The 23896-nt window shown below is 48.6% G+C and overlaps 1 protein-coding gene across 1 annotated transcript in view; it reads left to right on the forward strand.

Moving 5' to 3' along the window:
- The window catches only part of DYNC2LI1 (dynein cytoplasmic 2 light intermediate chain 1), a 53283-nt gene that overhangs the window by 23980 nt on the left and 5407 nt on the right, over nucleotides 1–23896 (forward strand). Inside the window, exons 8-12 of the mRNA XM_073673313.1 lie at nucleotides 1952–2029; nucleotides 4060–4136; nucleotides 4769–4839; nucleotides 13152–13249; nucleotides 20006–20098. Of these exons, the coding sequence (XP_073529414.1) occupies nucleotides 1952–2029; nucleotides 4060–4136; nucleotides 4769–4839; nucleotides 13152–13249; nucleotides 20006–20098 (417 nt within the window). The remainder of the gene's footprint in view (nucleotides 1–1951; nucleotides 2030–4059; nucleotides 4137–4768; nucleotides 4840–13151; nucleotides 13250–20005; nucleotides 20099–23896) is intronic.

The following is a 23896-nucleotide window of genomic DNA, read 5'->3' on the forward strand; positions in this document are numbered from 1 at the left end:
ACACAGGTGGGTCCCCATTGGCTTCTCCCCGCTCTCTCCCCTTGAGTGACAAGTCTTTCCCTATACACACAGGTGGGTCCCTGTTGGCTTCTCCCCACCCTCTCCCCTTGAGTGACAGGTTTTTCCATATACACACAGGCGGGTCCCTGGCAGGCTCTCCCCACCCTCTCCCCTTGAGTGACAGATCTTTCCCTATACACACAGGCGGGTCCCCGTTGGCTTCTCCCTACCCTCTCCCCTTGAGTGACAGATCTTTCCCTATACACACAGGCGGGTCCCCGTTGGCTTCTCCCTGCCCTCTCCCCTTGAGTGACAGATCTTTCCCTATACACACACGCGGGTCCCCGTTGGCTTCTCCCTGCCCTCTCCCCTTAGTGACAGGTCTTTCCCTATACACACAGGCAGGTCCCCGTTGGCTTCTCCCTGCCCTCTCCCCTTAGTGACAGGTCTTTCCCTATACACACAGGCGGGTCCCCTTTGGCTTCTCCCCACCCTCTCCCCTTGAGTGACAGGTTTTTCCATATACACAGAGGCGGGTCCCTGGCAGCTTCTCCCTGCCCTCTCCCCTTAGTGACAGGTCTTTCCCTATACACACAGGCGGGTCCCCGTTGGCTTCTCCCTACCCTCTCCCCTTGAGTGACAGGTCTTTCCCTATACACACAGGCAGGTCCCGTTGGCTTCTCCCTACCCTCTCTTCTTGAGTGACAGATCTTTCCCTATACACACAGGCAGGTCCCCGTTGGCTTCTCCCTACCCTCTCTCCTTGAGTGACAGGTTTTTCCATATACACAGAGGCGGGTCCCTGGCAGCTTCTCCCCACCCTCTCCCCTTGAGTGACAAGTCTTTCCCTATACACACAGGCGGGTCCCCGTTGGCTTCTCCCTACCCTCTCCCCTTGAGTGACAGGTCTTTCCCTATACACACAGGCAGGTCCCCGTTGGCTTCTCCCTACCCTCTCTCCTTGAGTGACAGATCTTTCCCTATACACACAGGCAGGTCCCCGTTGGCTTCTCCCCGCCCGCTCCCCTTGAGTGACAGGTCTTTCCCTATACACACAGGCGGGTCCCCTTTGGCTTCTCCCCGCCCTCTCCCTCACTGGCAGCGGGCGGTTAGAGGCTTGTCCCCAGCGGCTTTTAAAGTGCAGCACTATGTCACGCCCGGCTGCAGCCAGAACTTGATGTGACATCAGCGGATGTCAGCGCCGGCTGCAGCCAGGGGTCACGTGATGCCTGTGAGCTGCCAGCTATAGCGCCGCTCACAGGGAAGATTGACAGTGCAAGGTATTTGCTAAAAATCTTATTTACACCATTTACATGGATGGGGGCATGTTCTATAGTAGTGGACAACTTCTTTAAACAGCTGATGCCACAGACAAATGGCCCACATTGCCGCCTTTCTGGCTCAGACAGTCCTGGCAAATATCTTTAAAGTACTGAGTGGTCCTTGTCCAGCTAAACTTTTCCAATTAACAGCCACTCCAGGGAAACTGTAGTATTAGTATCTGTGCACATGTTGCTTTTTTTCCTGCACAGATTTATAAAAAAAAAACTGAAGGGTTTCTTGATGCCAGCAAAGTGAATGAGAATCCTGAAGTTTCGTGCACATATTGCTTATTTTTGACTTGTAGATTTGGTAAAGATTTATATTTGCAGCATGTCAATCTAACTGCGTTTTTGGTGCAGATTTCACCCATACTAATGAGTGGGGAAAAATCTGCACCAAAAACACTCCAAGTTTACACACTGTTTTTCCTGCCAAGAGATGCAGAAATGGTGCAGAAATACCTAACATGTGCACGTACCCGTACGTGGCATCTATTCCAGTCAGTGGTCCGCACTGCTGTACGATGGCCCATTTTCCTGACTGATTCTGTGAAGCCATCATTTATATTGAGGGTTTTATTTCAATTACTATTAATTGGTCACTAAACTTTTTGTTTCATTGATTTCAGGATTTTGAGTCTGAAAAAAGAAAAATAATAAGTAAAACTCTCCGATTTCTATCCCATTACTTCGGAGCATCACTACTGGTTGGTATATACCCTAAGATTTTAACATTAGGTTGATTCTTTATAGACACAGATCACATTATAAAACCTTAATGATTTATTATGCAAGTTCTCGATAAAAAAAGATGAAATAGGAAATTTACAATCACTTATAAAAGGTTTTAGCTTCAGGAAATAACACTACAGAGTGTCCTTATATACAGTGCACGGCCAGATTATGTGGAAACTGGAAGGGTTATTCCTAAAATAGTAGTTTATCTGCAGAACCCGATTCCAGGGATCCAAAGCCTCGTTCTCTGGATTGCTGGGGCGTCGTCTCAACAGTCAGACCCCCAGCGATCAGTAAGTTATCCCCTATCCTGTTGTTGCAGATATTGGGAAATTCAATTCCAAGATGGCGAATCAAATAACGCAGAACAATTGGAGGACAATTCCCAACAAGCATCCTGTTGATGTCCATAATAGTCCATAATAATAAGGTTTATTCTCATCTTGTACATTTGTAACATAGCCAGGAGAGAGCAGCATGTGTCAGTTCTGGCCCCAACGCACTAGTTCTGCATTCATGTACTTACGGTGGTTCTTGTGCTGCATGTATGTACTGACAGTGGTTCTGGCGCTGCATTTATGTACTGGCTGTGGTTCTGGTTCTGAATTAATTTAATGATGGTGGTTCTGGCACTGCATTTATGTACTGACAGTGGTTCTGGTGCTGCATTCAGGTACTGATGGTGGGTGTGGTGCTGCATTCATGAACTAATGGTGTTTCTGGTGCCGCACTCATGTGCTGATGGTGGTTCTGATCTTGTACACATGAAGCAATTCATAACATGCTTCATGGCTATGTTAAAACTTAAAAATCCTCAAAACATAGAGATTTGAGATTATGAGGAAGATTTGCCGAGTTTTTCCTTCAAAAACTCAGTGTAAGTTAGGTTGTGTTCACACTGACTTTTTTTTAGCAGTAACTCTTCAAATCCTTCTCAAATACTCATTACTGTATATTTATTATGTACTTGCATGACCAGATTATATGGAAACTGGAAGGCTTATTCCTAAAATAGTGCTTTATCTGCAGAGCCCGATTCCAGGGATCCAAAGCCTCGTTCTTGGGATTGCTTGGGGGGGTCGTCCTTACAGTCAGACCCCCCAGCAAACAGTCAGTTATTCCCTATCCTGTTGATAGGGAATAGCTTACTATTTGGGGAATAAACCTTTTTTTAATCACATCTTCCTGTGTTTGTTGAGGATCTCACAACATATTGAGGAGTCTTTTGGAGCCACCAGAATAGCTGCTGTATGTAAAATCACTTCAGGGGGAACGGGAGTAAAAGTTACACCAATTTTTGCAACTTTTTAAAAAAGTCAGATTTCATGAATCAGTCTAAAACATCTGGAAGATGTGTATTGGTGTAATAATCAGAAAACTAACTAAACCACAAAAGGCAACTTGAAAAAAGGAGCAAATCATTTGATTAATTTGTCTCTAATCACTTTGACACATGGTAGGATTTTAGTGTTAGAGGTTAGGACTGTCCCGACTGGGTTCACCTTGTCGTGGTGGGATGGCTTTTACTCTTTTTGTGATCAAAAATAGTATTTACTAAGTACCCTATTACTTTTTACTTACAGCAGGGTATATGTTCATTTTCTTTCTAAGTTTTGTCTGTTTAATGGCCAGTGTGAACATGCTCCTACACATTGCACATATACCAACTTATACTCCAGTTCATTTCTTTGGTTTTGCTAATCAAAAAGTCACTAATTGAGAGACATTCACGTCAAAAAATTGACAGTAATACAATGATGGATCGGGCCCATAGAGCAGGATCCTTTTTTTTTTCATATTCTTCAATTTGCACAGTATATGATCAGATGCAGGTACAATAGTGGCCTCATGAAACTTTCTAATACGGCTGCCTTATCCCTGCTCCATACACATGTATGTTCAGTACCATCATGTGCATGAGGCCTTCATGTCATCGCTGTTCCAGGACTTTTTTTTCTCTAGACTCCAATATTGAGGCTTTATCTTTGTTCTTTTTTTACAGTTCACTAGTAAGGCCGAATCTCATAAAAACATCTTACGGTCATTTGTAAATCATTTAGCATTTGGACAAGACAAGAGGTAAGTGACATACTAATGTAGAGATATATAACTTTATTACCCAGCCCTATGTTATACAGGGTTCATCGTTGTGTAGCATCTAGAGGGATATGTGCTTTAAGGATTATAAGTGATCCCTTATTAATAGGTTAGGTCATGGTAACTTACTGATCGGTGGGACCCACCCCGAACTCAAGAAGGGAAAGGAGCGGAGGTCTGGCATGTGCACCTCCGTACTGTTTATTCTCCATGAGACTGCCAGAGATAACTGTACAGCACCTGGCTGTCTCCGGCCATCAAATAGAGAACGAGAGGTATGGTGATGCGCATGCTCGACATCTGCTACATTCAGACTAGACTTTTCTGCACCCCGTTCTCAGGATCGTTGACCAGACCCCCAGCAATCAGTGCATTATTCTCCCCCCTATGAATGAGGATAACTTACAATCCGGGGTCGTCCCATCTGGACAGTCCATGATGGTCAGATATTATTGCTGGTGGTGGTGGGGTAGTTGCAATAGTAACGCGTTTCTGTATGTACAATTAGTCTCATACATATTAGGTTTATAATTTGCCACCAAATTTATAAATCATTAATAAATTACATTAATTGCATCACATTGTGACTCCATCTGCTCCTTTATAACTTGCAGCAAGGTCGTGTCTGTGGATCACAACAAGCCGCTCATCATTCCCGCCGGATCAGATTCCTTAAGTCAGATTGGTAAGATGTTTTTCATTCTTAAATCCTTAGTTACTCTGTCGCCTCATTGGGGGACACAGGACCATGGGTGTTATGCTGCTGTCCACTAGGAGGCGACACTATGCATAATCTGAAAAAGATTAACCGTGGCTCCTCCTCTGCAGTATACACCCCTGGATGGCATCAGCCTTCTCCAGTTTTTGCTTAGTGTCGCATAGGAGGCACACCTAAAACTTTTACTCTGTTTTCACCGACGGGATTACAGATGAAGAAAAGTGAGTCTACTGCGAGACTCCCGGCATGGCTCCTTCCTCAGCCCCTTATTATGGGGTGCACGGTTGAAGTTGAGATGGCTATTCCCCATGTCGCTCCTTCCCCAGCCCCTCGGGTGCTGGTTCGAAGTCGAGACCCTCCTCCTTTCCCAATTCCTTTTGGTTTCTGGGTTGAGGTCGAGGCGAGGATATAGCCCCCTGATGGTGACAACTGCACCTCCCTAATCCCCCCCTGGGGGTAATAGGTTGAAACGCCTCAGGTAGGGCCTGTACAGGTAGCAGCTCCCAGCAGCCAGCACACTACGGCTGAATCCAGGGACCCCAGCCCTGCTGCGGGCTCCTGTCGGGGCCGGGGGAGCGCAGGCAGAACACAACAGAGGCACAGGCCTCCCTGCGCCCTGTTTCTGCGGCAGCACCTGCTCTACGGTGCCTCAAGGGGACTCTTCACTGGGCCCCCCCCTTCCGCTTATACCTCACCGCTATCCTGCCTTTAAATCCGAGGGGGTCCGGTTCAGATCCGGCCCCCTCCCGGACTTCCGAGCCGGCCTGCAGTCCCTTTGGGCATCAGGCATCTAATTTAGGCCGCGGCTTCGGCCTAGCAGAAGCCGCCACCTCCTCTCCCCGGCCCACCCACTGGATGACAAATATGACACTCTACAGTGTCATAGAGGGGGCTTATCGAGACTGAAAGGGCGCGATTTCACACAGTTCTGCCGCCCTTTTCAGCTCTCCGCCCCCCTTCTTTCTTAACTTTACTCCAGCGGCCATTATCTGCTGCAGGATAAGGGAAGACCAGCCAGTCTCCGGGGGGCACAGGACTGTGGATCTTCGGCGCTGGACCTAGGTGCACACCGGTGGGATAAGATCACAGCTGGAGTTCTTCCTCGGCTGTGAGTCCAGGCTCCTCTGCATAGCCACCCCTGTAGGCCCCTCTGCATAGCCACCCCAGTGCACTATGCCGGGCTCAAGGTCCAAGAGAACCAGGCAGGTCTGCTATTATGCACTCTGCACAGCCTGCAGCAATACTCTCCCAAGTGGCAGCACGTACCCGCACTGCCAGGATTGCATCCAGACTACTGTGCCAGAGCCCCAAGAAGCCCCTGCCAAAGTTTTGGTGTCTAATGCCACGCCGGAATGGGTCACTCAGATGTTGCAATCTATGACGTAGTCTATAGATAACCTAACCTTCAGGCTCTGCAGAGTCATGCCTCAGCTATGAACGCTACCCAGCAAAGGGAAGGCTCGACTCAGGGACATGACGACCCGGGCACATCCACATCTAGGTCCGGACGCAAGCGGACCCACAGGTCACGTTCATCTGCGTCATCCCATAGCACACGGTCATCCCCTTCTAGGGAGAGACACCGTAGTTCCAGGTCATCTAGACAGTCCCCTACAAGGGACAGACAATGCAGTTCTCTGCAGCGATCCCTGACCAGAGAAGGCCTCCACCCTGGTTCACCCAGCAGGAGATGCCTTAGTGATACACAGGATTCGGAAGGCATCTGTGATTCCGACTCAGACAAGGAAACTGAAGGGTCTCTGATCCCAATCCCCCCTAGCAATACAGCGCTAGTTGAGGACGTAATCTAGTCCATCCATCGGGTGCTGGACATTTCTGATCCGCCCCCGGAGGCACCACAACACAAGATTTCCTTTGAAGGACTTCTGAAGCCGCCTAAGGTCTTCTTTGACCACCCAGAGTTTAAGTCGATCCTTAAAAAGCAGTTCTCACAGCCTGAGAAGTTTACCAATCGCAAATATCTGGAGTCGTGGTACCCCTTCCCACAGGAGACCACCAAGGAATGGACAGATCCACCCGAAGTGGATCCCCCAGTCTCTAGGCTAGCAGCACAGTTACTCCTTTCACTGCCAGATAGCTCAACCCTCAGGGACACAGCAGACCGGCAGGTAGAACGCATGGCTCGCTCAATTTTCGAGGCCGCAGGGGCCTCCCTGGCTCCCGCGTTCGCTTCAGTTTGGGCTGCCAAGGCCATCCTGGCTTGGGCCCAAAATTTACAAGCTGGCCTCCAAGTATCTGCTCCTGAGCTGTCGGACCAAGTGGTTCAAATAGCAGTTGTAGCAGATTACATGCTTCATGCAGCTCTGGATTCTGCAAGGGGTGCAGCGCTGATAGCATCAAACGCCATCACGATTCAGCGTATCCTCTGGCTGCGGGAATGGAAAGCAGACGCAGCCTCAAAGAAGTCCCTCACGCACCTCCCGTACCTCAGTGGTCGACTTGTTGGTGAACTGTTGGACACGATGATATCCAACGCCACCGGGGGTAAGAATACCTTTCTCCCCCAACTGAAACCCAAACGCACTTACAAGAAGCGTAACCAAACTCGATTCCGATCCTTTTCTAACTCTTCGGGCTGGTCCGTCTCGCGGCCAGCACAAAATAGCAACCGCTCCCTACGCAGGGACAACTCACGGTCGACGCAAAAGTCGGACAAGACTTGGCAGTCAAAAGCAGGCCAGTCAAAGTTCAAAGGAGGAAAATCTCAGACTTCCTCCTCATCATGACTCACGAACTCCAGAAGTCACCCCACCTGTAGGCGGCCGACTTTTGATACTGGACCTAAAACAGCTCAACAAATATGTACGGGTACGTCACTTCCGCATGGAGTCCCTTCGGTCCATCATTGCGTCCATGGAAAAGGGAGAATTTCCCTCCTCCATAGACATACAAGACGCATACCTGCATATACCAATTGCACCCGCCATCAGAGATTTCTCAGGTTCGCAATCGACCAGGACCACTACCAGTTCGTGGCTCTTCCGTTCGGACTCACCACGGCTCCCAGAGTGTTTACCAAAGTCATGGCAGCCACCATAGACGTCCTGCACTCCAGAAGCATAGTAGTCGTTCCATACCTGGACGATCTCCTTATCAAGGCTCCCACCTTCAAGGACTGCAAGCTCAGCTTCTCAATCACAGTCGACACTCTGAGTCGCCTGGGTTGGTTAGTCAACCTACAAAAGTGATCACCAACCCCGAGTCAGTCTCTGACCTTCCTGGAAATGCTATTCAACACCTTCAGGGGTCTAGTGCTCCTTCCCAAGGCACTGCCTCTCCGTCTAGGAGTTCGCACTCTCCTCAGCAAACCCCCTCGATCTCTCCGGTTTGCCATGAGAGTCCTCGGCAGGATGGTGGCGGCAATAGAAGCGGTCCCATTTGCCCAGCTTCACCTCAGGCCTCTCCAACTAGCCATCCTCAAGTCATGGGACAGGAACCCTTTTTCCCTCGACAGGGAGTTCCAGCTGACGTAGTCAACCAGGAGGTCCCTGCACTGATGGCTCAAGCCAACCTCACTAACAAAGGGGAAATCCTTTCTCACGGGTCAGTGGAAGGTTCTGACCACCGACGCGAGCCTGACGGGTTGGGGTGCGGTGCACCTACACCACAGAGCACAGGGCAAGTGGTCCCCAGCGGAAGCGAACATGCCCATCAACATCTTGGAAATTCATGCCATCCTCCTGGCATTGAGAGCCTTCCATCACTTACTAGCAGCCTCTCACATCAGAGTACAGTCGGACAATGCCACGGCTGTGGCATATGTGAATCACCAAGGGGGGACCCGCAGTGCCCAGGCGATGCGAGAAGTGACACACATTTTCCACTGGGCGGAAAACACAGGTTCGGTTCTCTCTGCGGTCCACATTCCGGGTGTGGACAACTGGGAAGCAGACTTCCTCAGCCGGCAAGGAATGGACTCGGGAGAGTGGTCTCTCCATCCCGAAGTTTTTCGACAGATCTGCCATCGGTGGGGGACTCCGGACGTGGACCTAATGGCATCCCACTTCAATGCCAAGGTCTCCAACTTCATGGCCAGAACTCACGACCCGCGGGTGTTAGGAGGGGGCGCCCTGGTTCAGGACTGGACCCAGTTCCAGCTCCTGTACATTTTTCCACCTCTCCCCCTGATATCCAGAGTGGTGAGGAAGATCAAGCAAGAGGGAGTTCCAACCATCCTAATCGCATCGGACTGGCCCAGACGACATCGTACAGCTCACAACAGACGTCCCCTGGCGTCTCCCCGACCGCCCGGATCTTCTGTCACAAGGCCCGTTCTACCACCAGAACTCAGGGGCCCTCAATTTGACGGCGTGGCCATTGAGACCTGGGTTCTAACCCAGTCAGGGTTCTCGCCGGACGTCATTGGAACCATGATTAGGGCACGGAAGCCAACCTCTGCTAAGATTTATTACCGTACCTGGAAAGCCTTCTTTACCTGGTGCGAATCTCGTGGCCAGTCCCCATTCCCTTATTCCCTCTCCAGAGTACTTGGGTTTCTCCAATCGGGTCTGGAGGCCAGACTGTCCCTGGCCTCCCTTAAGAGCCAGGTGTCAGCTCTCTCAGTGCTTTTTCAGAGGTGCATTGCTAACAAGCCACAAGTAAGGACATTTCTTCAGGGGGTTTCCCGATTGGTTCCCCCCTACAGACGACCACTAGAAACGTGGGACCTCAACCTGGTGCTGACAGCATTGCAGGAAACACCCTTTGAATCCCTTACGGAAGTCCCACTCCGCCTTCTATCCCGGAAAGTGTTTTTTCTGGTGGCAATCACATCGCTACGCAGGGTGTCTGAACTGACAGCACTCTCCTGCAGACAGCCCTTCCTGGCTTTCTACAAGGACAAGGCAGTTCTCCATACGGTCCCATCCTTCCTTCCGGAGGTTGTGTCCAACTTCCACCTCAATGAGGAAATTTCACTGCCATCCCTCTGTCCGGTCCCGGTTCATAGAGTGGAGAAGGCTCTGCATACGCTTGACCTTGTCAGGGCATTGCGTATCTATGTGTCTAGGACTGCTCCCTACCGGAAGTCTGATTCTCTTTTCCTTCTTCTGGAAGGCGGCCGCAAGGGTCTGCCAGCTTCCAAAGCTACCCTTGCCAGGTGGATCAAATCCACCATACAAGAGGCCTACCACCTCAAAAATTCTCCTCTTCCAGCAGGTATTACGGCACACTCTACACGTGCGGTAGGGGCCTCCTGGGCCATTCGGCACCAGGCTTCGGCACAACAAGTGTGTAAGGCAGCCGCCTGGACTAGCCTACACACATTTACCAAACACTACAGGGTTCATACCCAATCCTCAGCAGACGCGAGCCTGGGCAGACGTGTTCTGCAGGCAGCAGTGCCCCAATTGTAGGGGCCCGTCTTCACAATATTCGTCCATTGCTTCCCACCCAGGGACTGCTTTGGGACGTCCCACGGTCCTGTGTCCCCCAATGAGGCGACAGAGTAAAAGAGATTTTTGTGTACTCACCGTAAAATCTCTTTCTCTTAGCCTCTAATTGGGGGACACAGCACCCACCCTGTCGTCCGTTCCGTTCCGGGGCGTTATTATGTTGAGTTCTCATATTGTTTTTTTGAGCTCGTACATAGTTGCCTTCTTATAGGCATGATCATGATCCATGTTACGTTCCTCCTACTGCTTTTACACAAAACTGGAGTAGGCTGATGCCGTTCGGGGCTGTATACTGCAGAGGAGGAGCCACGGTTAATCTTTTTCAGATTATGCATAGTGTCGCCTCCTAGTGGACAGCAGCATAACACCCATGGTCCTGTGTCCACCAATTAGAGGCTAAGAGAAAGAGATTTTATGGTGAGTACACAAAAATATCCTTTTTGGTGAAATCTCTAGTTCACATAATTTTAACCCCTTACTGACATTCGCTGCGTGCGTACAATTCATGTCGTGTGTGGGTGTGCGAAGCTCTGATCATCGCTGTTATTAGCCCCTTAAATGCTGCAGTAAATTTCTAACAGCACCATGAGTTTGTGACATTTCGGGCACCTATTGCCCTCCACCTTCCCCCTTGTGATGCTAACAGGAGATGATGATGGGATGCCATGGCAGTGAGGGGCCTCTTGAAAACCCCTTTTGCTTCAAGAACTGGGCTTCATAGGAGACTGATATTTTCGCTATATATTGCAATTCATAAGTATTCCGTTATGTCAAACAATCGATCAGATAATCACATATTCAAGTGCCCTAAGGGAACTAAAAAAATAAAAAGAAAAGAAAACGTTTTTAAAAATACTAGAAAAAAAATAAATGCATAAAAATTTGAACCACCCTTCTTCTCTGCCCTAAAAAAATTGTGTGTGTGTGTGTATATATATATATATATATATATATATATATATATGTGTATGTACAGTACAGACCAAAAGTTTGGACACACCTTCTCATTTAAAGGTTTTTATGTATTTTCATGACTATGAAAATTGTACATTCACACTGAAGGCATCAAAACTATGAATTACCACATGTGGAATTATATACTTAACAAAAAAGTGTGAAACAACTGAAAATATGTCTTATATTCTAGGTTCTTCAAAGTAGCCACCTTTTGCTTTGATGACTGCTTTGCACACTCTTGGCATTCTCTTGATGAGCTTCAAGAGGTAGTCACCGGAAATGGTCTTCCAACAATCTTGAAGGAGTTCCCAGAGATGCTTAGCACTTGTTGGCCCTTTTGCCTTCACTCTGCGGTCCAGCTCACCCCAAACCATCTCGATTGGGTTCAGGTCTGGTGACTGTGGAGGCCAGGTCACCTGGCGCAGCACCCCATCACTCTCCTTCTTGGTCAAATAGCCCTTACACAGCCTGGAGGTGTGTTTGGGGTCATTGTCCTGTTGAAAAATAAATGATGGTCCAACTAAACGCAAACCGGATGGAATAGCATGCCGCTGCAAGATGCTGTGGTAGCCATGCTGGTTCAGTATGCCTTCAATTTTGAATAAATCCCCAACAGTGTCACCAGCAAAGCACCCCCACACCATCACACCTCCTCCTTCTTGCTTCACGGTGGGAACCAGGCATGTAGAATCCATCCGTTCACCTTTTCTGCATCGCACAAAGACATGGTGGTTGGTACCAAAGATCTCAAATTTGGACTCATCAGACCAAAGCACAGATTTCCACTGGTCTAATGTCCATTCCTTGTGTTCTTTAACCCAAACAAATCTCTTCTGCTTGTTGCCTGTCATTAGCAGTGGTTTCCTAGCAGCTATTTTACCATGAAGGCCTGCTGCACAAAGTCTCCTCTTAACAGTTCTTGAAGAGATGTGTCTGCTGCTAGAACTCTGTGTGGCATTGACCTGGTCTCTAATCTGAGCTGCTGTTAACCTGCGATTTCTGAGGCTGGTGACTCGAATAAACTTATCCTCAGAAGCAGAGGTGACTCTTGGTCTTCCTTTCCTGGGGCGGTCCTCATGTGAGCCAGTTTCTTTGTAGCGCTTGATGGTTTTTGCAACTGCACTTGGGGACACTTTCAAAGTTTGCCCAATTTTTCGGACTGACTGACCTTCATTTCTTAAAGTAATGATGGGCACTCGTTTTTCTTTACTTAGCTGCTTTTTTCTTGCCATAATACAAATTCTAACAGTCTATTCAGTAGGACGATCAGCTGTGTATCCACCAGACTTCTGCACAACACAACTGATGGTCCCAACCCCATTTATAAGGCAAGAAATCCCACTTATTAAACCTGACAGGGCACACCTGTGAAGTGAAAACCATTTCCGGTGACTACCTCTTGAAGCTCATCAAGAGAATGCCAAGAGTGTGCAAAGCAGTCATCAAAGCAAAAGGTGGCTACTTTGAAGAACCTAGAATATAAGACATATTTTCAGTTGTTTCACACTTTTTTGTTAAGTATATAATTCCACATGTGTTAATTCATAGTTTTGATGCCTTCAATGTGAATGTACAATTTTCAAAGTCAACTGCGAAAATCTGGTGGCACAGGAAATGGCAGGGTGTTGGACCCCCACTAATCCGATATTACTAGTGCTTGGTGACTTATCCCCCACCAATCCGATATTACTGGTGCTTGGTGTTGGACCCCTACCGATCCAATATTACTGGTGCTTGGTGTCGGACCCCCACTGATTCAATTTTGCTTGTGCTTGGTTGTCGGACCCTCACCGATCTGAAATTGCTGGTGCTGGGTGTCGGACCCCCACTGATCTGATCTTGATGACCTATCCTTTGCATAGATAGTGGAGCAACCCTTAAGTTTACCAATATTTTTATCTTCCCTAGGAACCCCTCCGGCCTCTGACGGTGACCTGAGACAGGTTAGCGCCCGAACACCCATGGAGCTGTGGAAGAAGACGTATGAGAGAGCTTTTCCTCAAGAGGTAATGGAGTTGGAGCTCCGTTAATTGCAACACCGAAATTGTTGAAAAAAAACATTTGGAATTTTGTAAAAAAGCAAATATATTAATATTTTGTTTTCTGTTGTTTTTTTTTTCTCTCTATGGAGTTTACCATACAGGGAAATGAATGCATATTTTGTTTGAATCCTTACGGACTCAGCGTTGCCAAATATGATTTTTTTTAATAGGGGTAGAATTAGAAATTATAGATTATTAGAAACTTTTTCTTTGTTTTTAACTTTACTTTTTTAGCTCACTAAGGGAACTTGAACTTTCAGTTGTTTGATCACTTGTTCTACATACTGCAATAATACAATTTTGAGCATATAGTGAAAATGATGTTCTCCTATGAAGTCACAGGCTGGACTAAATCAGAGAACTAAATTAGCAGTCATGGGGACCTTCAGCATGCCCCTGGCTACCATGACCACCCATTGGCACCCCATGATCACGTTGCAGGAAGGCAATGGGAGCCAGTTCATGCACACCGGCAGTCACGCCATTCAAGTGGTTGTACAGCAGGACTCAGAGCTCGCTCCAGTCGCTGCTGTTACAGGCAGATGTTGGCTGTGTAACTCAGCCGTCATCTCCATGGTGTGGGGTGGACTCAGGTCCTGAGCCCGCTTCATACATGTGGACCCATATGACTTACTATTACTTCACCTTTCAGAAGGGCTTAAAGGCAATGTTTTAATTGCATCCCTTTGATTGTAATTCCAAGCACCCACTCCAGTTTTCTATTCTCTTTGTATATTTTGATTATTCGTCCTTTTTCTTGAAATCAGATCTTTAGAATTTTTCCATCCACGTGAAACGCCCAATACAGCGGATGATAGAAAGCCTTATAATGAAGCAGCAGAGCATTCACTTTGTTGGCCAAATTACCCATCTGATTACAGCTTTATAGTATAACAAAAGTAATTAGATTTATTGCGCTCCGCAATAGACATCAGGTCATCCTGTCTATTTCAAGGCTTGCTCGAATCAGCGTCCAAACTCTGGCTGCCCGTGATATTTCAGCAAAGCACCACTTACATGTAGTAAATGCTTGGGAATAATTGCGATCTGGATTGTTATTCTGTATCCAGATGTCCGTCGGGACGTTTCGGTCGTCTATTCTGTTTTAGGACCAGACAGACAAAATGAGTGATTAGTTGCATCAGTTCTGCAAAAGCAGCCCACGGATTATTATTGGGGGCAGCTTGATGTCCGTTTTATGGATAGGTGGTCTTTTTTTTCCCATTCTAAATAAAAAGAGCCCAGACGGACCCCATAATAATGTAGCACCTCCTCTTCCTTTTGCAGAATTGATGCACTTATTCCATCTGTCTGGTCCTAAAACAGAATGTCCGATCGGACATGTGAACAGAGGCTTATTTGGGATGTAATATGACAATTAATTGCATGCAATGACAGCTGAAATGATCAGGTACCTACAACACAATTTCTTGAACAACCCTAGCGATATGCCCCACCTTTTATAGCCATCAGACCTACCAACTGCATCATAAAGAGCATAAGAGAAGCAATAACTTATCAGTAACTTTTGCAGAGGGTTTATTATCCACGTACATGATAAGACTCTGTGTATAGAGGTCAATGACCCAGAGTTACCTGTACTGTGTAGTGGATTTGACATAAATGCAGAATATTATTATATACACGTAAATTTGTAAATTAATTTATATGTCCTAAGGCCCCCATACAGCTTAGACTAAACACTCCGATATCTTACAGTCTAGTGTCTAATTATCCAAACAGATGATGTCAGGGGAGACAAGGACTTGGCATGTCCAATTTCGGACTGCTGATCCTTTTGTTGGCTTCAGATAAGCTGCCGCCAGAGGAACCTGGCAGTGGCTTTTGTGGTGCCCCTGAGGGTTCGACCGCCACAGGGATGCTGCACTTCTCTAATGGAGTGTGGTGTTCCTCCTCTGAGGTAAGAACAGTGTGATGGTTGTGACCTAGCCTTTTGCATCCAACACCACACTTCTCCACCAGAGGGAGCTAGTATGCACTAGGTGCGGCTCCCCTGGTTACAGGGAGACTGGGGAACACAAAGTGGTAGGAACCAGTTAGTGGGTGTGGGTGGAGGACTTACTAGTTAGTTACACTTCAAATTTCATATTTAATAAAATGCCATCTTTGATCTTGGTTCTTTTGGCGGTTCTTGGTATGTTAAGGGGTCTAAACTACTGTGTGTTATGTGACTCCCGCCTGGAGTTCAGATCCTGTGTGGGCCTGCACAGGCAAGGGACACAGCCCTCGTACCCCGGCCTTGGGATGAGAGGTAGGTTGTAGACGAGGAATGTCTCAACCTGGCCAAGGACCAGGATCAAGAAGGCCCGGGAGCTTTAGAGTGTGGCTCCCTAGCAAATGGGTCCCGGGGAGGATGCAGACGGAGCGGAGCACGCCACCTGTCCTCGCCTACCTGATCTATTCAGAGGGATTCCGGCTGCAAGAGGGGTACCGGCCCCCGACCTTGTACTCTATGTCCTGGACGGGAAAGCCCGGTTAGGCCCTGAGGATCCCGCCGGGCATCGGATGGAGAGGAATTGCCACCCGTGCCCTAGTCCTGAGAGGAGCTCAGAGGGAGACCTGGGATATCTACACACGCACAGACGGGAAAGGGTGAAGTCTGTAGTGCAGGAACACTCTGGTGTAGGGTTGCTGCCGAACACTGGACTTTCTCGGAGGTAATCGGACCCCCGTCCCTGGTGACCGCAGGACTCCGTGAGGAGCAGGGAGTCGCCTTCCCGCTGTCATCTCTGAGTGAGTAAAGCCTTGGAAGTTCACCCCTATGGCCTCCGGACTGTTCATTATGCGCCATACCATGCGACGCGGTGCCCGTACTCCCAGCACTACTACCCCCCTCCATCCTGTTTGCCTGCCCTGAGGCCACGCTCCGCCTGTGGGGAGCAGTGAGAACTTTAGCTGCCATGACACCGGGCCTCCGCGGACTGTAGCGGCGCTGGTGACCCTTCACCAGACACCACAGGTGGCGTAGTCGTTAAGATAAGCCACTCAACCCGGACAAGCCCACACCATCTCTTTCTAATGTGACGGCCCTGAGCACGGGTCGGGCCCGGGCCACGGCTGCATCCCACCTCTCCATCACAGGGCCCGACACCGAGTCCCCCAACACCCAGGGTAAAACACGGGCTTCTCTGAGTAGAGGCATCACACTTTCTTATACAGAACACTGGAGCGTTTAGCAGAACGAGCGCTCCGCTGTACGGCTGAATGGTCGGCCTATAGCCATCTAAAGTGTATAGGGGGCTTTATGATACAAACATAGAGCAGAAGAAAGCAGAGTATGGCGCCTGGCTATTTCCATCATCCCATAGACAATGAAATAAGCGGAAGTCGAGCATGCTCATTTCCGCTTCATTCTGGACAGGGCTCTGCAGAGTCGGATTCCTGGGTTCCAGATCCCTGATCTCGGGATCGCTGGGGCTCTGCAGAGCCAGATTCCTGGGTTCCAGATCCCTGATCTCGGGATCGCTGGGGCTCTGCAGAGCCGGATTCCTGAGTTCCAGATCCCTGATCTCAAGAGGGGATTGTAGGGAGAGAAAATAGGAAGCGCAGGCTTCTAAGTGTAGTAGTTAGATTCCAAGGGTATATACTCGGTATCAATCCACTCACCTATTTGGTGTCTTGAGGTACTGCATGTAAATCCAATCAGTGGATTACTCCATTCCTCTTTCCATCCAGTTTGCTGCAGAAATCTGGGAGCTAATGAGAGCACTGGACAGAGCTTTCATGGGCGATACCACTTTGTAAATGTTTTTCCCAGCAATATGCGCTCCTGAAGGATGATGATGGAACTTGATATTCGGATTCAAAGATAATTTTTATTTTAAACTAGTTTGAAATAAAAATTATCTTTGAATCCGAATATCAAGTTCCATCATCATCCTTCAGGAGCGCATATTGCTGGGAAAAACATTTACAAAGAGCCCTGATCTCAGGATCACTGGTGCTTTGCAGAGCCGGATTCCTGGGTTCCAGAACCCTGATCTCGGGATCTCTGGGGCTCTGCAGAGCCGGATTCCTGGGTTCCAGAGCCCTGATCTCGGGATCACTGGTGCTTTGCAGAGCTGGATTCCTGGGTTCCAGAACCCTGATCTCGGGATCTCTGGGGCTCCGCAGAGCCGGATTCCTGGGTTCCAGAGCCCTGATCTCGGGATCACTGGTGCTTTGCAGAGCTGGATTCCTGGGTTCCAGAACCCTGATCTCGGGATCGCTGGGGCTCTGCAGAGCCGGATTCCTGGGTTCCAGAGCCCTGATCTCGGGATCGCTGGGGCTCTGCAGAGCTGGATTCCTGGGTTCGAAAACCCTGATCTTGGGATCACTGGGGCTCTGTGAAGCCGGATTCCTGGGTTCCAGAGCCCTGATCTCAGGATTGTTGGGGCTCTGCAGAGCCGGATTCCTGAGTTCCAGAGCCCTGATCTCAGGATCGCTGGGGCTCTGCAGAGCCAGATTCCTGAGTTCCAGAGCCCTGATTTCGGGATCACTGGTGCTTTGCAGAGCCGGATTCCTGGGTTCCAGAGCCCTGATCTCGGGATCACTGGTGCTTTGCAGAGCCGGATTCCTGGGTTCCAGAACCCTGATCTCGGGATCTCTGGGGCTCTGCAGAGCCGGATTCCTGGGTTCCAGAGCCCTGATCTCGGGATCACTGGTGCTTTGCAGAGCTGGATTCCTGGGTTCCAGAACCCTGATCTCGGGATCTCTGGGGCTCCGCAGAGCCGGATTCCTGGGTTCCAGAGCCCTGATCTCGGGATCACTGGTGCTTTGCAGAGCTGGATTCCTGGGTTCCAGAACCCTGATCTCGGGATCGCTGGGGCTCTGCAGAGCCGGATTCCTGGGTTCCAGAGCCCTGATCTCGGGATCGCTGGGGCTCTGCAGAGCTGGATTCCTGGGTTCGAAAACCCTGATCTTGGGATCACTGGGGCTCTGTGAAGCCGGATTCCTGGGTTCCAGAGCCCTGATCTCAGGATTGTTGGGGCTCTGCAGAGCCGGATTCCTGAGTTCCAGAGCCCTGATCTCAGGATCGCTGGGGCTCTGCAGAGCCAGATTCCTGAGTTCCAGAGCCCTGATTTCGGGATCACTGGGGCTCTGCAGAGCCGGATTCCTGGGTTCCAGAACCCTGATCTCGGGATCGCTGGGGCTCTGCAGAGCCAGATTCCTGAGTTCCAGAGCCCTGATTTCGGGATCACTGGGGCTCTGCAGAGCCGGATTCCTGGGTTCCAGAACCCTGATCTCGGGATCGCTGGGGCTCTGCAGAGCCAGATTCCTGGGTTCCAGAACCCTGTTCTCGGGATCGCTGGAGCTCTGCAGAGCCGGATTCCTGGGTTGCAGAGCCCTGATCTCGGGATCGCTGGGGCACTGCAGAGCCAGATTCCTGAGTTCCAGAGCCCTGATTTCGGAATCACTGGGGCTCTGCAGAGCCGGATTCCTGGGTTCCAGAACCCTGTTCTCAGGATCGCTGGAGCTCTGCAGAGCCGGATTCCTGGGTTCCAGAGCCCTGATTTCGGGATCACTGGGGCTCTGCAGAGCCGGATTCCTGGGTTCCAGAACCCTGATCTCGGGATCGCTGGGGCTCTGCAGAGCCGGATTCCTGGGTTCCAGAACCCTGTTCTCGGGATCGCTGGAGCTCTGCAGAGCCGGATTCCTGGGTTGCAGAGCCCTGATCTCGGGATCGCTGGGGCTCTGCGGAGCCAGATTCCTGAGTTCCAGAGCCCTGATTTCGGGATCACTGGGGCTCTGCAGAGCCGGATTCCTGGGTTCCAGAACCCTGTTCTCAGGATCTCTGGGGCTCTGCGGAGCCGGATTCCTGGGTTCCAGATCCCTGATCTTGGGATTGCTGGGTCTCTGCGGAGACAAATTCCTGGGTTCCAGATCCCTGATCTTGGGATTGCTGGGGCTCTGCGGAGACAAATTCCTGGGTTCCAGATCCCTGATCTTGGGATTGCTGGGGCTCTGCGGAGACAAATTCCTGGGTTCCAGATCCCTGATCTTGGGATTGTTGGGGCTCTGCTCGCTTCCCTATCAGACCGGTAACGTCACATCTCTAGATTACTGGCTCACATGTATGACTCCCCTTTCTTATTCATTAGACGTCACTTGCCCCACTCCCCTGCCCATATAGATGTTAGCAGAATCAGATTACCCCCTTTAACAATTGTTTTTTATTTTTGCTATCAAAATATAAAAGAATTAACAATTGTTATATTTTTCTATTTTCTGCACCTCCCCAAAAAATGCAATAAAAAGCGATCGAGATGTCGTATGTATACTGAAATGATCCCAATAAAACCTCATCTCATCATACAGTAAAAACAACCCCTCACACATTACAGAACACAGTACAGGTCTTAGTTTTTTTTGTAATTTTTTTTACATGGAATTTTTTTTTTTTACCCACCATTTTTCAGTACAATATTTGATAAAATGAACGATGTCATTCAAAACTATAACAAGCCCTACTACGGATAAGTGCTTGGAAATATAAAAAAAAAAAAAGAAGTTATGGCTCTTGATGGAGGAAGGGGAGGAAAAAAACATGTGTAAAAACAGAAAATCATTAATTGTAAAGTGCTGCGGAATATGTTGGTGCTATATAAATAAAAATTATTATTATTATTATTATTATTATTAAAATTGCCCACTTGGGAAGGGGTTAATTAATTTGAAAACATAAAATATGTCAAATCTGATCTTGTTCTCTTTTATTAGAATAAAAATGACTCCAAAGATTTAAAGGATCCGACGAAAGATGCCCAATATGCAGAAAGGGAGGTTGATGCCGCGCGGACTGTGATGGATCAGGTATGTGTGTGTTACCTTTAAACGTCTCCCTCTGGGGTTACTGCAGGTCACTTACGACTTGTGCTTTTTAGAGTCTGTGCCAGCTTATCAGCAATGCTTTTGTTGTGTAATACCATACAAAGGTAAGTTATATGGCGAAGATAATTTCTGGAACACGGAGAAAGCTGTTTTTCTTCATCCCTTCCAAGTAATGTCACCTTGACCTAAGCAACGTCTTATGCATCTGTCCTGACCTCACCACCAACAATGGTCTTGGTAGGATGTGAGTGTTATGGCTGCCATACACATAACTTCGCCGATAATGACAAGCTCAACCGACAGTATAATATGTATGGGGGTCTCCTGACTCTTCCCTGACAGAGAAGGATCCGGCATGTCTGATTTTGGACCACCGATCCTTTTGTTCTCAGTGAGATAAGTCTCCACCAAAGGATCTCTCATAGAGAAGGTTTAAAACATAAACCTTCACTGGGTCCACCATCGAGTCTCCGGTGTCTGCGGCACGACAGCCAATCAGAGAGCTCAGCGGCTTTGCCCGTGTAGATAGAGTGCCCCCTTCAGGGCTGCTGAACTCACTAATTGGCTGCCGCGCTGTCAAAATGACATCCGCCCCGCATCCAGTGCCATACCCGGGAACAGCGTCAGAGACCGTCATTGGACCTGGAGAAGGTGAGCAAAGCACGATTTATTATGCTTATAGAAACCGCAGCTGGGGCAGAATATTGTCTGAATAGGAACAACCCCTTAAATCTAAAATTGCTACCCACCACTAAAAAAATTACCATGAAAGAGAGAAAAGATGGTGTATTACTAGCAGAAAGAAAAAATATATAAGAAAAGGATACAAAGTATCTTTAACCATAAAATAAATTCGTTTGATTAATCATAAATAACAGGCCAGATCATACGCTAAAAATAATTAACAAGAACCGGAAGAGCAGTGTCCAATAGTAAAGAGTACAAAAATGGCTGCACACCCCGTAAGAAACCTTGCAATAAAGATGTAAAGACCTGCACTCCAACCAAGGAGACAATAGAGGAATAGAAGCACAGGGAAAGGTATATGCGACTAGTATTATGGCCAAATGTAAGAAATACACTGCTCAAAAAAATAAAGGGAACACTTAAACAACACAATGTAACTCCAAGTCAATAACACTTCTGTGAAATCTACCTGTCCAGTTATGAAGCAACACTGATTGTGAATCAATTTCTCCTGCTGTTGTACAAATGGAAGTTGTTCAGGTAGTGCAGTTCATCCAGGATGGCACATCAGTACGAGCTGTGGCAAGAAGGGTAGCTGTGTCTGTCAACACAGTGTCCAGAGCATGGAGCAGATACCAGGAGATGTGGAGGGAGCCATAGGAGGGCAACAACCCAGCAGCAGGACCGTTACCTCCTCCTTTGTGCAAGGAGGGACAGGAGGAGCACTGCCAGAGCCCTGCAAAATGACCTCCAGCAGGCCACAAATGTGCATGTGTCTGCACAAATGGTTAGAAACCGACGCCATGAGGGTGGTATGAGGGCCCGACGTCCACAGATGGGGGTTGTGCTCACAGCCCAACACCGTGCAGGACGCTTGGCATTTGCCACAGAACACCAGGATTGGCAAAGTCGGCACTGGCGCCCTGTGCTCTTGACAGATGAAAGCAGGTTCACACTGAGCACATGTGACAGACGTGACAGAGTCTGGAGACGCCGTGGAGAGCGATCTGCTGCCTGGAACATCCTTCAGCATGACCGGTTTGGCAGTGGGTCAGTAATGGTGTGGGGTGGCATTTTTTTGGAGGGCCACACAGCCCTCCATGTGCTCACTAGAGGTAGCCTGACTGCCATTAGGTACCGAGATGAGATCCTCAGACCCCTTGTGAGACCATATGCTGGTGCGGTTGGCCCTGGGTTCCTCCTAATGTAGGACAATGCCAGACCTCATGTGGCTGGAGTGTGTCAGCAGTTCCTGCAAGATGAAGGCATTGAAGCTATGGACTAGCCCGCCCGTTCCCCAGACCTGAATCCGATTGAGCACATCTGGGACATCATGTCTCGCTCCATCCACCAACGTCACGTTGCACCACAGACTGTCCAGGAGTTGGTGGATGCTTTAGTCCAGGTCTGGGTGGAGATCCTACAGGAGACCATCCGCAACCTCATCAGGAGCATGCCCAGGCATTGTAGGGAGGTCATACAAGCACGTGGAGGCCACACACAATACTGAGCCTCATTTTGACTTGTTTTAAGGACATTGCATCAAAGTTGGATCAGCCTGTAGTGTGTTTTTCCACTTTAATTTTGGGGGTGACTCCAAATCCAGGCCTTCATTGGTTAATAAATTTGATTTCCATTGATGATTTTTGTGTGATTTTGTTGTCAGCACATTCAGCTTTGTACAGAACAAAGTATTCAATTAGAATATTTCATTCATTCATATCTAGGATGTGTTATTTGAGTGTTCCCTTTATTTTTTTGAGCAATGCATATATGTATACACATGTCAATATGCACAATACTTAGTAAGAAATAAATCAAAAAGTTATCATTCTCAATAAATACATTAAAAAACGCTAAAAAGCTGCCAGAAAAGCATGTGACGAGTATTCAGTATGAGTATAACATGGTAGGCAGTAAGGTGTCAGGGATGAAAACCCCAGAGGTTTCACTGCTCACAGAGGTTTCCTGAAGCGAGTGTGGTAAATGGTGAAAAAAATTGCAATTCCACCATCATGTTTAGGGATGTTCTGGAAATAAGATTTGTTAGGTCCGTACGATTACTAAAACTATTATTATTTTAGTGGTTAAAGGAACTGTCACCTCCAAAATGCCTATGAAACCAGCTGTACAGTGATATAGGGGCCTTAGCCCTTATAAAAATCATTCTTACTAGTCTTAGTGCTTCGGTGCAATGTTGGTTTGGCCATGAGCTTATTTCCCCCCTATGCCTCTCAATTTTCCTTTTGGGGACCTCCCCCTCTTCTTATTGGCACCACTCACTTGCATAGAGTGAGCGCTGCCTGATCTCAACCAGCGTGCGTGCGCACTGACACTGTCTTAGGCCGGTTTCACATGTCCGGATATTTCCAGTACTGGAAAAACTCGTACCGGAGATGTCCGTGTGCACCTGTGTGGCACACGTGTGCTGCATCTGGAACACATTTACTGGCATTTGGGAATCAGCGGTACAGTTAGCGCTGTTCCCAAGCGCCGGGTGGTGAACGCTGCCCTCATCATTGTCCCTTGCTTGCGCTGTGATCAGCACGAGCAAGGGACAATGTTGGGAGTAGTAGTCTGCTCCCGCATTGTCCATTTGTAAAAATAAGAAAATAATAAAATCCTTATACTCACCTGTCCAGAGATGTCCCCCTGCTGTAATCCTCTGACCGCTGATGCTGAGGAGCCAGGGAGAGTAGGCTGGAGTGTGCCCCTGCTCTGTGCTGAGCTCAGGAGCGGTGTCCTGTCACTCACTGAGCTCAGTGCAGCTCCGTGGCCCACTCGCTGGAGCTGCTCATTCGCATGTCATCCGTGTATTTTCAGTGTGAGACATTTTGCGGACCGTGCAGCAGGTTAAAAACGGACATGTCAGCGTGTTTTGCCCACAGGCACACGGTCCGTGGAAACACACTGACATGTGCGCAGACCCATTCATTACAGTGGGTCTACGTGTGTCAGTGTCTCCAGTACGTGTGGAAACTGTCACCACTCGTACTGGACATACGGACCTGTGAAAGACCCTTACCCCAGCCACATGCACACAATGTGGGCGGACGCTTTCTCCACCCAGGGTTCTCTCTGTAGCTGCCGCTC

Source organism: Phyllobates terribilis, unplaced genomic scaffold, assembly GCF_046119375.1.
Source record: "Phyllobates terribilis strain yellow unplaced genomic scaffold, ASM4611937v1 Scaffold_3__8_contigs__length_932513732, whole genome shotgun sequence".
In the NCBI taxonomy this organism is placed as follows: Eukaryota; Metazoa; Chordata; class Amphibia; order Anura; family Dendrobatidae; genus Phyllobates; species Phyllobates terribilis.